General features: G+C 39.3%; 2 protein-coding genes across 6 annotated transcripts; one reads left to right on the top strand and one right to left on the bottom strand.

The window, feature by feature from the left end:
• The first annotated feature begins 4,314 nt into the window (after positions 1-4,314).
• LOC104423275 (probable mitochondrial adenine nucleotide transporter BTL1) lies at positions 4,315-8,004 on the top strand. Its single transcript, XM_010035786.3, has 6 exons — positions 4,315-4,632; positions 4,902-5,051; positions 6,007-6,101; positions 6,645-6,978; positions 7,140-7,377; positions 7,576-8,004. The coding sequence occupies exons 1-6, from the start codon at positions 4,609-4,611 to the stop codon at positions 7,824-7,826; spliced, it is 1,092 nt and encodes a 363-aa protein (XP_010034088.1). The 5' UTR covers positions 4,315-4,608; the 3' UTR covers positions 7,827-8,004.
• A 2,577-nt stretch (positions 8,005-10,581) lies between these two features.
• On the bottom strand, positions 10,582-14,473 carry LOC104423274. 5 transcript variants are annotated; one of them, XM_039302875.1, is made up of 6 exons: positions 14,255-14,473; positions 13,807-14,016; positions 12,873-13,393; positions 11,893-12,297; positions 11,615-11,799; positions 10,582-11,134 (listed from the first exon to the last, which is right to left on the bottom strand). In XM_039302875.1, the coding sequence occupies exons 3-6, from the start codon at positions 13,306-13,308 to the stop codon at positions 10,889-10,891; spliced, it is 1,272 nt and encodes a 423-aa protein (XP_039158809.1). In that variant the 5' UTR covers positions 13,309-13,393; positions 13,807-14,016; positions 14,255-14,473; the 3' UTR covers positions 10,582-10,888. The 5 variants fall into 5 exon arrangements, with proteins under 5 accessions (XP_039158809.1, XP_010034085.2, XP_018720092.2 ...); XM_010035783.3 differs by having other exon boundaries at positions 11,594-11,799; positions 14,255-14,472; XM_018864547.2 differs by having other exon boundaries at positions 11,594-11,799; positions 12,873-13,390; positions 14,255-14,472.
• Positions 14,474-14,929: the final 456 nt, after the last annotated feature.

Below are 14,929 nucleotides of genomic sequence, written 5' to 3'. Positions count from 1 at the left end.
AAAATGAATATTCCAGACAATAAAAATGTCCCTGAACATGTTGAAACAGATGATATGATTCATGAACTAAAAGCTTCATTAGATGCTCCACTAGATATTCTAATCAAGAGATTTGTTAGAGACCAACAACCTTTCACCAGATATTTTGAATATGAGTATGTATCATTGACTGATGCAGGTGAACTAAAGTACAATGCAAAAGTAATAGAAGATGGATGCAAAAGCAAATGGCTTGATGCTATGCATGATGAAATGCAATCACTTTAAGTTAATCATACTTTTGAATTGGTGAAGTTGTTTGAAGGCAAAAGAGTTTTAAAGAACAAGTGGGTATGCAGGTTGAAGCAAGATGAACAGACTCCACAATCACAATACAAAGCTAGATTAGTTGTTAAGGGATTCAATCAGAGAAAGGGTATTGATTTTGACGATATATTTTCTCCGATGGTGAAAATGTCTTCTATTCGTGTGGTACTAGGCTTAGTAGCTAGACTAAGCTTGGAAATTGAGCAGATTAATGTCAAGACAACCTTCTTACATGGTGTTTTGGAGGAAGAAATATATATGGAACAACCAGAGAGTTTCAAGGTGAATGAAAAGAGGACTATGTGTGCAAGTTGAAAAAGAGTCTCTATTGTCTAAAGCAAGTATCGATACAATGATACAAAAAGTTTATGTCAGTTATGATGGAATAAGGCTATAAGAAGGCTTTGTCGGATAACTGTTTGTTTGTTCAAAAATTTTCTAGTGTTGACTTTATTATTCTCTTCCTTTATGTTAATGATATGCTAATTGTTGGCAGGAATGCTTCATGAATTGAGTTGTTGAAGAAATAATTGAGCAAGTCTTTTGCCATGAAAGACTTAGGAGCAACGAAGTAAATTCTTGGCATTAGAATTACCTGAGACAAAGATGCTAAGAAGTTGTTCTTGTCGCAAGAGAAGTACATTAAGAAGATTCTTTAGAAATTTAATATGGACAAGGCTAAAATTGTTAGCACTTTTCTTACTGCCCACTTTAAGTTAAATGCAAAGTAGGGTCCTGTGACTTATAAATAGAAGAAAGACATGGAAAATGTTTCGTATGCTTCAACTATAGGAAGCTTGATGTATGCAATAGTATGTGCACGTCTAGACTTAGCACATGCAGTTGGCATTGTTAGTTATATGTCAAATCCATATAGAGAATACCGGAATGCAGTAAAGTGGATTATGAGGTATTTTTAGGGAACTTTTAGTTTGAAACACAGTTTCGGGACCATAAAACTTAAGTTAGTTTGATACATGGATTCCTAGTTGGCGGGAGATATTGATACTTGTATATCTACTTTTGATTATTTGATTTTTTTATTTTTTTATTTTTTTATTTTACCAATGGGGCTATGTCATGGAAATCAAGGTTGTAGAAGTGTATTGCACTTTCTACAATAGAAGTTGAATTTATTGTAGCGACTAAAGTTAGTAAAGAGATGCTATGGCTAAAGAAATTCTTGGAATAACTCAAGTTCAAGCAAAAAAGGTATGCGTTATTTTGTGACAATCAAAACAAGATTCATCTTGGTTAGGATTTATTTTTTCATTCTAGATCGAAACATATTGATGTTAGATATCATTGGATAAGAGATGTTCTAGATGAAAAGCTATTAAAACTTGAGAAAATTCATATAGACCATAATAGTTCCGATATGATGACGAAGACTCTACCAAAGGAGAAGCTTGAACATTACCGACTAATAATAGGGATGATGAATCCCTCCACATCGTCATGAGGGGGAGATTTGTTAATTTGGTCCACTCTCATGTGGAGGAAGCCCAATGAATAGTAAGTCCAAAAAGGTATGAGCTCATATGATAAGTCACATACATAAATAGGGTTTCTCACTATGTTTTAAGTGGTAGATGCAAAGAAATTTTCAGAGACGCGGTAATAAGAAAAAAAGAGAAAGAAGAAAATATAGGATTTGGGAATCAGTCTAATTTATATCAAGCTGACACCAGAGGTCGATTCCGATGAGATTGAGCTGAAATTTTGTTAGCTTGTTCATGGTGCACTCTTCTTAGATTTGGACGGTTTAATTTTCGTTTAAAGCTCCCTACATTAGGTTTTTTGTGGATTGATCAAAACTTACGTTTTTAGTCAAATTTATCATTGATCTCTTGTGGAATATATGCATATTGTCAAGAATAATGTTCTTGAGATCTTTAGTGCTATGTACCTCTAATATTTACTAGAGAAGACCTTAGTTCAAATTTTGTTGATAGTAAAGATTTTTGGGTGGACCTCAGTGCTGTGATTTTTTTATCTCCTCACACCGAGGAGGTTTTCCACGTAAAAAAATCGCTTTGTGTTTACGTCCATGATACTTATTTTGCCCATCATGAAGTAGACCTTGTCTCAAATAAAAGTTTAAAATGGTCAAGTTAGTCTCAATTAAGGGCTTAAACTCACCAGCCAGCCAAGTCTTAAACGGTTGACTTTTTTTCCGGTGACTAAAATAGGGATAATTTTGTCCAAAACTTGCAATTGGGTAAAAAATGCATGAAATCCCCAAATTGAATTGGAATTAGGGTTGTTCCATTTGTTTCTTCCTTTGCTTGCTGCTAAAGCAAAGGGCGAGCCCTCTCTCTCTCTCTCTCTCTCTCTCTCTCTCTCTCTCTCTCTCTCACACACACACACACACACACACACACACACACACACACATCCATAGTCACAATGGCATTGTCGTGGTGGCTCCCAAAGTTTTCAGCACAACTTTTATATGGGGAGTGCACAAAAAAAGTCAGATACCTTTACTAGGAAGATCACCAAAAGTTAGCCTAAATCCGAACCCATCAATATATCCAACTAGACCCACCTTCATTCAAAAATTTAAACTAATGAGTTATGAGCCAACTAGGATATATCAACTACTCAACGCCACATCAATTCTCCGATGTGGAATTCGTGAGTATCTCTCATTCATGTGTGAACTCCAATGTTTGGTTTGCTCCCCCTTAATTCAAGTATCATTTTGCATTAACTTATATTTACTTGAATCTCCAACACGCAATTTCATCCTTGATATTTTTTTTCCAAACTGAACCATCAAGTCTGTCATTAGATTAAACTCACGTTGTTACACCACAATGCCCACCTGCCCAAAAATCATGTTGGTAACCAAATCCCTCCTTGAGATATTCATCAAACATTGATATACATTAGGGTGGGCCATCAATCAACTATCAACTCTAACAGCATTTGTTGGGAGTATGCAACAGAAGTCTGATACCTTCACTAGGGAGGTTATTTTGGTCTAAATAGGATATATTACTGCTCAACATCACACTAATTATCTAATGTGGAATTTCTCTAACGCAACTCACACATATATGCAAACACTTCAAGCATAATGCAAAATGGTTGCAAAAGATCTCATAACGCTCATTCAATAGGTTTTAAAATGAATTAAAAACAAATTACAATGGATAAGAGGGAGAGAACACCTTCATTGAAGAGAGAGAGGGGGGGAGAGTGGCAAGCAAAGATTTAGCAAGGAGTGGGCAAGAGCAATTCGCTTAAGTAGTAGGCAAAGGAAGAAGCAAACGGAAGAATTCCAATTCAATCTGGGGACTCCATGCATTTGTACACAATTGTAAATTTTAGACAAAATTATTCCTAAGGTTAATACCCTAAAAAATCCTAAACTAGTATATTTGTGACAAATTTACCCCAAACTATTTTTTTTACCACCAAAAACCCCAAACCGGTATACCTTTAACAAATTTATCCCAAACTAGTATATTTGTGACAAATTTACCCTCTATTAGTTTTTGTTCAATTTTAATTAAATTAAATTATATATGACAGTTGATTGGTATACTAATTTGGGATTTTAGATTTTTTTTGTTTTTATTTTATTTTTTATTCCAAAAAATTGGGACTCGGATCGAGTCAAAGATATCGAACTTTATGTCGATTGTATAAAGACAAGTATTGTGTTTCATTGAGCTCGTTATTCTAAAATTACCTTATTTCTCATTTATTCTCGGAAATAAAGAATTAATTTTTTCTATTTGTGTTTTCATATTAAATCTATTTCCTAACCATTCAGCGATTTCGGAAAACGACAAAATTAATTAATATTACCAAATAAATCTATGTACATTTTCTGTTCTGGGAAAATATATATATATATATCAGAAACTTTACCAGACACATCCACGGGGCCTCTTAAAGTCCTAGTAAATGTAATGGGTAAGCACAGTGACATGGAACCCACTTGCGCTCTTTTGCCAACGAATCTGAAGACCTCCCAAAATTGACAACGTCCCAAGTAAAACCCTAAAAGTCTCCCAGACAGGAGGCAGATGAATGCCCCCCCTGAAATCACTCTGTTCACGCTCGATTTTCCCCGAAAAGGCGGAAAAGGTGAAAAGAAGAAGGGGGAAGAACCCATCAACTATGAGCTCCCTCTCACCCAAAATGATGAACCAGGAGGCACCGACCGATTCCTCAGAGAAGTAGTAATCTTTTGTCGCTGAATTATCAAACTGTGCCCATCATCGCACGACAGGGAAGCGATAAAACGAGAGGAAGAGAAATATCTGTGCTCCTCAACCCCGTCCAATGAACCCCAAGTCTCCTTCCCAGGCACGTCAATCTCATTCCTCCCGATCTTTTGTCCTCTTTGTCCTCAATTTCCTCACGCTTTTTGTGCTTTGCTTCATATGGGTCTGTGAATATCTCCACACTTGTCATCTGCATCTTTAAAAAAGGAAGAGAACCCAGAAACAATATCGTTAAAAAGAGAACAACTCGCATATTCTCTCTTCCTGCAAAAGCTTTAGATGTAAAGTTGGCTTGATACTGATAAGAGCTTCGATAAAGGAAAAGAATTTAATCTGGGCATGGAATCACAGTCGCAGAAGAAGACTTATGGCGGGGTCAATGCGGGCTTTGGCGACGTCTATGGAGTGTTGATGCTTCCCAAGGAGATGATCGACCTTGACAAGGACCCTCCTCCTTTTGAGCTCCGGTTTCAAGTTCCCGACGTTAAGCTCGTTCTCAAAGTAAGTAGAATGCTTTTTTTTTTTTTTTTTTTTCCTGGGTAGTTATTTTCCCTTTTGCGCTCTGGACTTTTAGTCTTCAAGAAGTGTTCGATTATGGAGGAACACGGGATATTCTCTTTCCAAGAACTGCCTTTTAAGTGAATAAGGAGTTAACCCATGATTTACTGAGCTTGTAGATGAACTTTTTAGGAAAGCAGGAGCCACTTTTATAGTCTGGATTCCATGGCACTCCGCTTTTTTATGTGTTTGGCTGATTCGTGGTATAATCTGTTTTGTTCTCCTCTGAAATCTGCTCTATAAAGGTTGGCTACTGAACAAATTGGCAATTGGCTGAGCACAAATATTCAACTTTGGATACAGCGTGTAACTGTTTTCCCAGAGCAGAATCTTTGATGATCTTTGTTTGACTAAAATGAGATTGGTTGTTATAGACTTCCCCATGGTTTGAGTTGTGGTAATATGTTGTTGTCCCATTTTGAGCTCTTCACTACCCAGCTGATTTTAGTTGTTGGTGATAGCCTATGAAGTCGATTCCGTTGTGAAATTTTTCTGCAATAAACCAGAGTCAGCTAAGTAACAGTGGAAGTATAGCTGTTGGGTTCGTTGGAGATTACTGAAAAAAAATGTTCTTACATTAGTATTCTGGATCTGGAAAAGCAAATTACAAATCAAGCTAAAAGTCTGTCATTTAAAATCTAGACTATATGTGCCATCTTTGTTTTGTGTTGTAAAAAGAATCCTTATGTGAGGGTTAAAGTTATCTTATTATGCTGCTTGAACTCTTGGATTTCTCCGTCGGAATTTCTTGGTCACATTCCCTCTATTTACATGAGCATCTGTAGATGCTACTTTCCTGTAGTCTTGTATTATTTGCGTCTTACCAATTGCAAAGGTCATATTGCCAATTCTCCAGAATCGAATTTTTAAGTTCATCATCCATTCTGTGTAAATGCAGGATTTCTTCAGGACTAGAGAAGTTGGTGAGTTTCTTAGTGGGGCTTTGGCTGGAGCCATGACCAAGGCTGTCCTTGCTCCTCTAGAGACAATCAGGTTCAAATGGTTCTATTGTCATCGAGCATGTTATTTGCATTTTTCTCACAATATGAAATTTCAAATGCTATCCAGTCACGCCTAACTATTTTGTAGACAAAGAAAGTATTCTGTATGATAGCTTTCTTCAATTCTTATCTTGTAAATCTTGTTCCATAGGCCCCCAATACATGTAAAGTTTTCAGTTGAGGTGTTTTCGGGATTACTAATTTACTGCGCTTACAATCTATTATTCTCATCTCATGGTTTAACTTTATGGAGGACATGTCTGTCCAGGAGAATCTGTGATAATTATTAATTTCAGTACTCTTGTGACTTCAATTTGCAAAAACCAACTTTATAATCCAACTCCACCCTTTTAATCCACTGACTTTCGGTCCTCTGTACTCTGAAACTCTCTTTTGGTAAGCAACCAAGTGATGGTTGTATTCCTACCCAACCTTGGCAGCTATGGTGTTGAAAGTATTGTCTCTGGCCGCCTTAAGATTTCTCTTATGAAAATCTTCAAAATATATGAGCTCAGTTGTCACTTGTAATTTACAGAACAAGAATGATAGTTGGCGTTGGATCAAAACATATTGCTGGTAGTTTCCTTGAGGTCATGGAGCAGCAGGGATGGCAAGGACTTTGGGCTGGCAATGCAATCAATATGCTCCGCATCGTTCCCACCCAGGCGATTGAGCTTGGAACATTCGAGTATGTCAAGCGAGCGATGACATCTGCACAAGAACAGTGGAAGCAGGATGGGGGTCCCAACTTGCAATTAGGTAGTCTGAATTTTAGTTTGTCCCTTTCCTGGATCTCTCCAGTTGCCGTCGCTGGTGCAGCTGCTGGCATTGCTAGTACTCTTGCATGTCATCCCCTTGAAGTTCTGAAGGTATACAACTTATGCTTCCTTTCTGTGTGCATCAATGTCTTGGCTTACTTTTGTTTCTCATTGTTTGAGTTGAACGCAGATGATTATCTGTTCTTAATTCACATGGTATCAAGATGCCATATGAGCTTTTCAAAACTGATATTGTCCTTATTCTCTTGTAGGATCGGTTGACTATCAGTCCAGACATCTACCCTAGCTTAAGGGTTGCCTTAAGTAAGATCTATCAAGATGGTGGAATTGGGGCATTTTATGCTGGCATTGCACCCACGCTAATTGGAATGCTTCCATACAGTACAAGTTACTACTTTATCTATGAGACAGTCAAGAAGTCTTACTGTTTAAAAGGGAATAAGAAATCCTTGAGCCGTCCTGAAATGCTTCTAATTGGAGCATTTGCAGGTGAGAATCCTTGTTAGTTACAATGCTGGTTGATCAATGCTACCCTAGGCATTTTATTGTGTAACCTTTTCAGTGGTCTCTCCTGTATTTATTAGAATTTTTTGTCATTTAGGAGTTGTAGAACCATTGGAAGCATTTTTACTAGTTCACATGTCTGAACAATTTTTCTTTTTGCCCTTTTCTCTATCACTTGGCCAGGTTTTACAGCTAGCACCATCAGCTTCCCACTGGAGGTGGCGAGGAAGAGGTTAATGGTGGGAGCTCTGCAAGGGAAGTGTCCGCCCCACATGGCAGCGGCACTGGCCGAAGTCATTAGGGAGGAGGGTCTGTTAGGGCTGTACAGAGGGTGGGGCGCAAGTTGTTTGAAAGTTATGCCCTCGTCGGGCATCACCTGGATGTTCTATGAAGCTTGGAAAGATATTTTGGTTGTCGGAAGAGGTCCCATGTAACGGCTTGAGAGCAAGTCCGATGTAACGGCGCGAGAACAAGTCCAGCCATATTTTTGGTGATCTGGGCAGGGGCTCTTTTTTGGAGAATTTTGCTGATGTAACGTGGGTCATTTACTTTTGCCCATTGATTAATTTGACCCAACAAATTTTTATTGGAAAGAATTGTTTCCTTCTCCTATTCTCCTTTTGCATGATTTCCTTGCAATCCATAGATCTTTGCGTGCTTCTTATTGATTTCTCACTACTGCAAAGGACTAAGCAAGAGTAAGCAGTTCAAGGTTTCATACAGATTTTATTTGGAACCTAGAACTTATCTGTTGGAATATATTCCTTATATTTTGGAATTTAGATCTTATCTTAGATAACTTAGAATTTGGCATTTACCAAAATCAATTTTAGAATTTACTCAAATTCCACCCATATTATTAATTAAATAATAGCAGTGAATTAAAACATTTGGCGCGTTTGGTAACATTTCGTTTAAAAATTGTTTCGGAGAACAAAAATAGAAAAAAGTGTTTTTGTCCTAACAATTTTTAAACAAAAAAACGCATTTGGTAAACTTGTTCGGGAATAAAAAATAAACAAAAATACGTTTGGTAAATTTGTATAATTTTTTTATTTCTTTTATTTTTTAATATTTTTCTATTTTCTTTCTTATTTTCTTATTTATTTTTCCATTTTTTCTTTTTTTTTTTTTTTTTTTTTTCTTTTGGCTGGTCGCGCCCATGGCCGGCGACCGCCGACGAGGGCCAACGGCTCGCCTTGGCCGGGCGAGCTCGAGCTCGCCCAGATCCGAGGCCCAAATCCGGCGAGGCCGGCTCGCCGCCACCGCCGGCGGCCGACCTGGCGGTGTGGCCAGCCGAGCCTCGCCGGATCCGGGGGCGAGATCGAGCTCGCCTAGCCGGCGCGAGGTCGAGCTCGCCTTGGCCGGGCGAGCTCGAGCCCAACCTCGCCCAGCGGCCGGCGAGGCTCGGCCTCACCGGGCCACCGCCAAGAGCCAACTTGGTGGTGGCCCGGCGACGCTCCAGCGAGTACGCCGGCCCTCGACGGCGTCGCCAACCAAAGAAAAAAGAAGAAGAAAAGAAAAAGAGAAGAAGAAAAGTGTTTCTAAAATTTGTTTTAGAAACAAGAAACAACTTTTTTTTGTTTCTTGTTTCTGTTCCAGATGTGTTTCTGGGAACAGAAAAATAATTTTGGAACAAAAACGCACCCAAACACGTTTCTATTCCTTTTTTATTCCCAGGAACAGAAAAGTTGTTTAAAAACAAAAAAAAAGAAACGAAAACAAACGCTCCCTTAATGGCTACACTTCTTGTTACAATTCAATGACCATAAAAATCCATAAAAATATGAATATTAATAAAGTTAAAAGTGTCGGTCATAGAATGAAAGTTCACATTAGTGCTTCTAAATTATATACCCATTATCGAACGGCATGATATATTGCAAAATCGTACGAAGACATGAACCAAGAAAAACATTAAAGCCTATTCAAGTTCTAAGTTACGAGTTTCATGTTCCTAATTCATTCGACTAAAAATCTAAAATCTACCTATCGAAATAAATTCTTCATTTTTTGGAATTTAGAACCTATTATGTACACCTTCAACCTGGAATCTAGAGATTCGTATGGGTTCAGTTATCATATTTCAAGTTTTACCCTATAATCATATTCACCCTTGGGAGTGAGTGTTCTAAAAATTTCTATCGGTTCGGTTCTCAGATTTCACATTTTACGCTGAAGTCATACTCACCCTTAAGAGTAAGTGCTTAGTGTAGATTAGAAGAGGATTGCGAAAATGCGAAGCCACAAAAAAGAAGGGGGTAATGAAAGCCAAGCCGATACTACCATTTAGTTACAACAATTGCAATGGTATGCTGTAAATGTATCGATTTTGTGTTTCTTTTGGATGGGTAAATCTGGACTTAAGTCCCATTTGGTTCAACATTCTCAAAGGCCTTTGGGGCTCTCCTTGAGAAAAATATTAAGCATTTGGTTCACATTTTTTAGGCTCCATTTGCCAAATGCTAGCATTTGGAATGATGAAAACTCAAAGCAAGTTCAAACCTGCTTTGGGCTTTCAGCATTTTTGGAATGCTAAGTTGAGGTTTAATGAATTTTTTTCTTGCCAATATTGCCCTTACTGAAAATCATATTTTCCTCTTGTGCCCTCAAAAAACACTGTTCATCATCTTCTTCCTTGGATTTGGCCACCGTGAAGCTCAGCCAACGGGCGGCGCTCGGCCGCGAGCAATTAGATCTTACCATCAAGGCGCCAAATCTGGCCGTTGAAAACCCTCGCTTGAGGTCGCACGGCCTCAGGCGACGTCGCCTGGGTCGCGCCAACCTCAGGCGACACCGCCACCGCCACTAGCCACCTCCCACCACCACCACCATCGCTATTGAGCTGCTCCCCACAATTTTCCCCTCTCCATGCAGCTACATCTCCTCCTCCATTTTCTTATTTTTTCTTCTTCTTTTTTCATTTTTCTTTTCACCCTAAAGTTGCTTTGCAAAATATTCACAAAAAATGAGTTTCAAAATACACTTGCCTTCACAAAATGCCCATTCATTCAAAAATACTTGCATTGTCATTTCTCAAAGTTGAACCAAACGGGCCTTAGTATATAATGCGATATGCATCAAATCAAGAAGCAATATTGAATTTTTTTCTTACTTAACTAATCATCTTTAGAGATCAACGGTCACGTCAGTCAGGTATGTAAAACGGGAAACGGCTCAAAGTAGAGATTTGGAAAGGCATGGCAAAATCTACATGCTTTTAATTGAACAAGTTCCTCATCACTACACAGGACTGGACAACGTGCCTCTCCCTCATTTTCCCATTCCAATGCATACCCAGAACTCCTTCAAAATTTCAATTAACAGCCACCAGAGCACTAGCATTGACCGACCATACTCTACAAAAATAAATCTATGATCCACTAATGACTGTTCAGACGCTGCTGTATTGTCCATTGAAACAGAAGCAAGTCTTTTCAAGTATTTTTGTCTCTACACCAAATCTAAATCACCTAAACAATCTCTCCAATGACATTCAACAAGGAAAAAGGATAGGAGAGGGGTCCCTATGCAACTTCCCATCAGACAAATCCAGTTTCTTCATCTTTTCCTCGCACCAGAAAAAGTGTCCCTTGACGATCCTCTCCCTCCTAAGAACCATGGAACATAATTTCGCATCTATGAGGGCAAATAGCAGCTGAACGTCATCATCTGTTTGAGGCCATGATTTCTTCTTCCACCCTTTCTTCTTCCTGCGCAGTTCCTTCAATTTCACAGCTTTCTGCATATGGCAGCAGTCAGACCGAAGAAATCACAAAGTTCGATATTTTACTAGCAAGTCATATTCACTGCCGATTAGCAAAACACAAACAGCAGCCAGTTTATTCCATCTAACTGATGCATAGGTCCTAAAATACAATTTAAAGAGCTTAGCCAGTCAGATTAAAGCTGTATTGGTCATATAGCAGTCTACAGAGAAGCAATATGGGAAGATTGAGGAGATTCCAGCAGCAACAGCCACTGGTTATGCTCAAGAATGTAAGGGACATCAAAATGCCAAATTCAAACTTTTTCTGGTGAGCAGATATAAATAAACAATTTGAAGAAAAATACAATTACCTATCCCAGAGAAAAAGAAAACAAATAGTAAGAACTAATTAAGCCCGTGTATTGGAAATGAGAATGAATCAAAGACTAATGCTGGAAAGGCAATATGTAATGAGTGATGAGAGAATTTCACCTTCTCAAGAGATGACTGAACCTGCTGTTGAGGGCTAGCACAATGGTTCTGATTTGCAAACAAATTTAGAACTCCAGTGGACTTCCTATTGTCTGTTTTCAGGAAAAGATGAAAAGTAAGGATGGTATTCTCCATAATTCTGAGGAGATCTGGTGCAAGAACCAATATATCTGAGCCAGCTTCTTCTGCCGCTTTCTGCTCCGATCCTGTTGTGGCACAAGTGATAACTTTTACAAACAAAAAGTCCATTTGTTCCGATCACGTAATCTATTTTCCATTTATGTCAGCAAGGCCATTACCTTGGATATTTGGAACCTGAAGAAGTTTAGGCAAGCTTTTTCTTGCACGTGCATAAATTTCTGGTCGAAGCCCCGGTTCGAAAGGTTCATTTTCGATAAACCTTTGGAGTAGAACGTGAAATTGTTGAAACTGTTGAGCACTACGGCTGTAACATGTCATATTTTCAGGCTGGCCAGAGATCTTTTGGCACAGCTGAGTGTATTGGCAATGAAGTGCCTCCCATGTTAAGCAAGTTTGAGCTAGATAAGCTGTCTCAAGATCATCATAAGGATTACCTTCCGACTGTTGCAGCTTCTCCATTTCTTCATCAGGCTCTTCAATCTTCTTCAAAGAAAGGCAGCGAAGGGGAGAAGTAAGTTTCTTAGATGCAGTTCTGGGTGATGGTGTCAAGGGAACCTGCGGAACTGCATTACAATACAATACAGACCATATAATTGTTATCAAACTTGCAGAAGCCACTGCAGCAATGAATAGACATCTCCATACAGATGAAAATTCAATTTTCAACGTACAATTAGCAGTTCACAGTACAACTTGAAGTACATCAAGATGCTATACCAATCAACTATGATCGCGTGTGCTCTTTCACAAGAATAAATGAAACACCTCCTCATACCTCATCCAATTTCTCTCACCAACAAATGAAAGATATTGTATTGGTCCAAAAAGACAAGCTTTATTAACAACAATAGATGAGCAATGCAAATCCTTTCTTTAGCACATATTGACTCGCTGCTACTAAAAACACTTACACTGACACAAAATGAAAGAAACTAACTGCAAGACTCCTAATATAGAAGTCCAATAGAATCCAAGGGAAGTTACTAATAAATTGATTGGGAAAAAGAATCCTGACAACAGACAAAATCATGTCAGTCCCTGTGAAAGTAATCGCAGCGTAAAACCATCAGCTGTCACCAAAGTACCATGTTTCACATTAGCATATAACAAGCCTAACATGAAAAATATAACAAATTACCAGCTTCACCGAGTTGCTGTGCACTCAATCGATCAAAGATCAGCATCCTTTCACAGTACTTTTCATAGAAAGCATCAAATCCACCCCACCATTGTCGACCTTCAGCTTCGACATCTCTCCACTCACTAGAGCTTGTCTCACCCTCTTCTCCCTCTTCCTCGTCATCTTCAGGGCATGAGTCCTCCTCAGGAATCAAAACCAGGAAACTGTTCCGCCTAAGTTCTTTCAACCGTCTCTTCACTTCATTTGTTATAAAGTCATCATCGTCTTCATCCTCCGCATCAGCAGCATTATCTGTGGAGACCGACTTGCTAAAATCATCAACGCCATTTTCACTGTCTGGTTCCTCATGTGGCGGAATGGACTTCCCCTCATTGTCCTGATCCAAGGTAGGCTTGCGTGCCTTCCTGAACTTCTTGACTTTGAAAAAATCCATCCCGACTCTTCTTTTATGTTGAATCAGATCGAATCCTTGAGCATTAGCTGAATGCAGTTCTTACCAGTACCGAGCCTTACGTCTTCTGGAAATAATATTTGATTAAGTTAGAAAGAACGCCTCATTTCCTCTTTTTCTTTTCTCCGAATCAGACGTTCCAGGAGAAATCACAGACCAACAATATGGTAAAAATCAGTAGGCAAAGCTTACCTCAGCTCCACTATCTAACCAAAAAAAGCTTTGGTTTTTCGACCAGCACTTACATTAAATAAAAGGAAATTCTCTCACAAACTAAAGTAACAGGGGGGGCGTAACCCATCTTCCAAAAGAAAGACTACGATATCTAACGACCCTTTTAAACCTAGGTCCATCAAGCTCCAAAAGACAGATCAATAAGCATTTAAATGGATCAGCAACCACTACAAAACGGCATCTCCTAAGATCCAGCAGTTTTTCCAGCAAGTCTACAGCTTTACTCACGAAAGCAAAAGCACGAACCAGGAGGTCAAAGAAATCAGCATTTTTGGCGTGCCCAAGATTCAGCATTTGCGTTACGAAGCCTCAGAATCATCCACGGCTTCAGCACTCAGTAGAAATCTCCATGAAACGAGAAAGCAGAAGAGGGGGGAACCCATAACCTTCAAAGATCCAGCTTTCGAGATCCCATTAGCTCGTCGATGGACCAGGACTAGTTTGCAGCGAAGATCCCTTTCAAGAACCAAGGCATTGCCAAAATAAATAAATAAATAAATAATAAAAGAGAATGTGACCGAGGAGGAAACAGCTGAAAGAGAGCCGAGAAGTAGGGTTTGAGGGAAAGAGAGGAGGGAGAGGGTGCTGGTCTTGGTCCTTGGAGAACCCAAAGCAGAAAGACAGTAAAATGCAAAATGCAAAATGGAAAATGGAAATTAGGAAAGAGCGAAATGCAGAGCAGGGGAGTAAATACCGTGCGTTGGTGTTGGCAACAAATGGTCGCGATTTTCCTTCCTACGATAAAAAGTTGGTGAAAGGCGTCCCTGGTGATTAGGGAGGGAAAATGAATCGAACGGGACGGAGATGTTAAAGCTCAAAGCCCCAGAGAAACAGTAGGAAGCAGTGTTCCAGTGTCAGGACCTCGTACAGAGAATATTGTCAGAAGTGTCCTTTACTCCCCTCCCCTCACAAAAACCCCAAAAACCCAAACAAAATCCCGCGCTCTCGGTTTAGTGAGCGAAAACACATCCTTGTCCACGGAGCATTAGCATAATGACAAACCGGGTCCCAACTTTCTCAAGGTCAAAGGTGGAATCTTGATGAAAGAGAGAGGACAGCCAACCCAGCCGCGAGTTAAGGATCTTCAGGTCAGGCTCTCCATCATGTCGATCCTTGTCACGCCCTCACTCATGGAAGAAAGTTCTTTTTTTTCCCGTCTTCAATTAGCTCTACTTATTGCACCCCATTCTTTAATCATACCATAAAGTAAAAAGGAGTATTGAGTCAACACTTGGATTAATGCGACAAGATTGGGACCGCAATGCGTGCCGGGGGGACAGTCAAATCTCATGCTTTATAACGATAAAAGTGGGAGGTGAAAGTGAACTGATGTCACTACTGTGCTGTGCAGGTGGGTGGAGCTTCGGAT

This window comes from Eucalyptus grandis, chromosome 10, assembly GCF_016545825.1.
Source record: "Eucalyptus grandis isolate ANBG69807.140 chromosome 10, ASM1654582v1, whole genome shotgun sequence".
In the NCBI taxonomy this organism is placed as follows: Eukaryota; Viridiplantae; Streptophyta; class Magnoliopsida; order Myrtales; family Myrtaceae; genus Eucalyptus; species Eucalyptus grandis.
Note: the sequence above shows the minus strand (reverse complement) of the source record. Positions and strands in the feature narration are given on the sequence as shown.

Excerpts from the sequence above, each read along its gene's own strand:
- LOC104423275 (XM_010035786.3), top strand. The coding sequence starts at position 4,609 with ATGAACCCCAAGTCTCCTTCCCAG. Across the intron at positions 5,052-6,006 it reads ACGTTAAGCTCGTTCTCAAA|GATTTCTTCAGGACTAGAGA; the intron begins GTAAGTAGAATG and ends GTGTAAATGCAG. Across the intron at positions 6,102-6,644 it reads GCTCCTCTAGAGACAATCAG|AACAAGAATGATAGTTGGCG; the intron begins GTTCAAATGGTT and ends TGTAATTTACAG.
- LOC104423274 (XM_010035783.3), bottom strand. The coding sequence starts at position 13,308 with ATGGATTTTTTCAAAGTCAAGAAGTTCAGGAAGGCACGCAAGCCTACC. Across the intron at positions 12,298-12,872 it reads ACAGCAACTCGGTGAAGCTG|TTCCGCAGGTTCCCTTGACA; the intron begins GTAATTTGTTAT and ends ATTGTAATGCAG. Across the intron at positions 11,135-11,593 it reads TTCAGTCATCTCTTGAGAAG|AAAGCTGTGAAATTGAAGGA; the intron begins GTGAAATTCTCT and ends TGCCATATGCAG.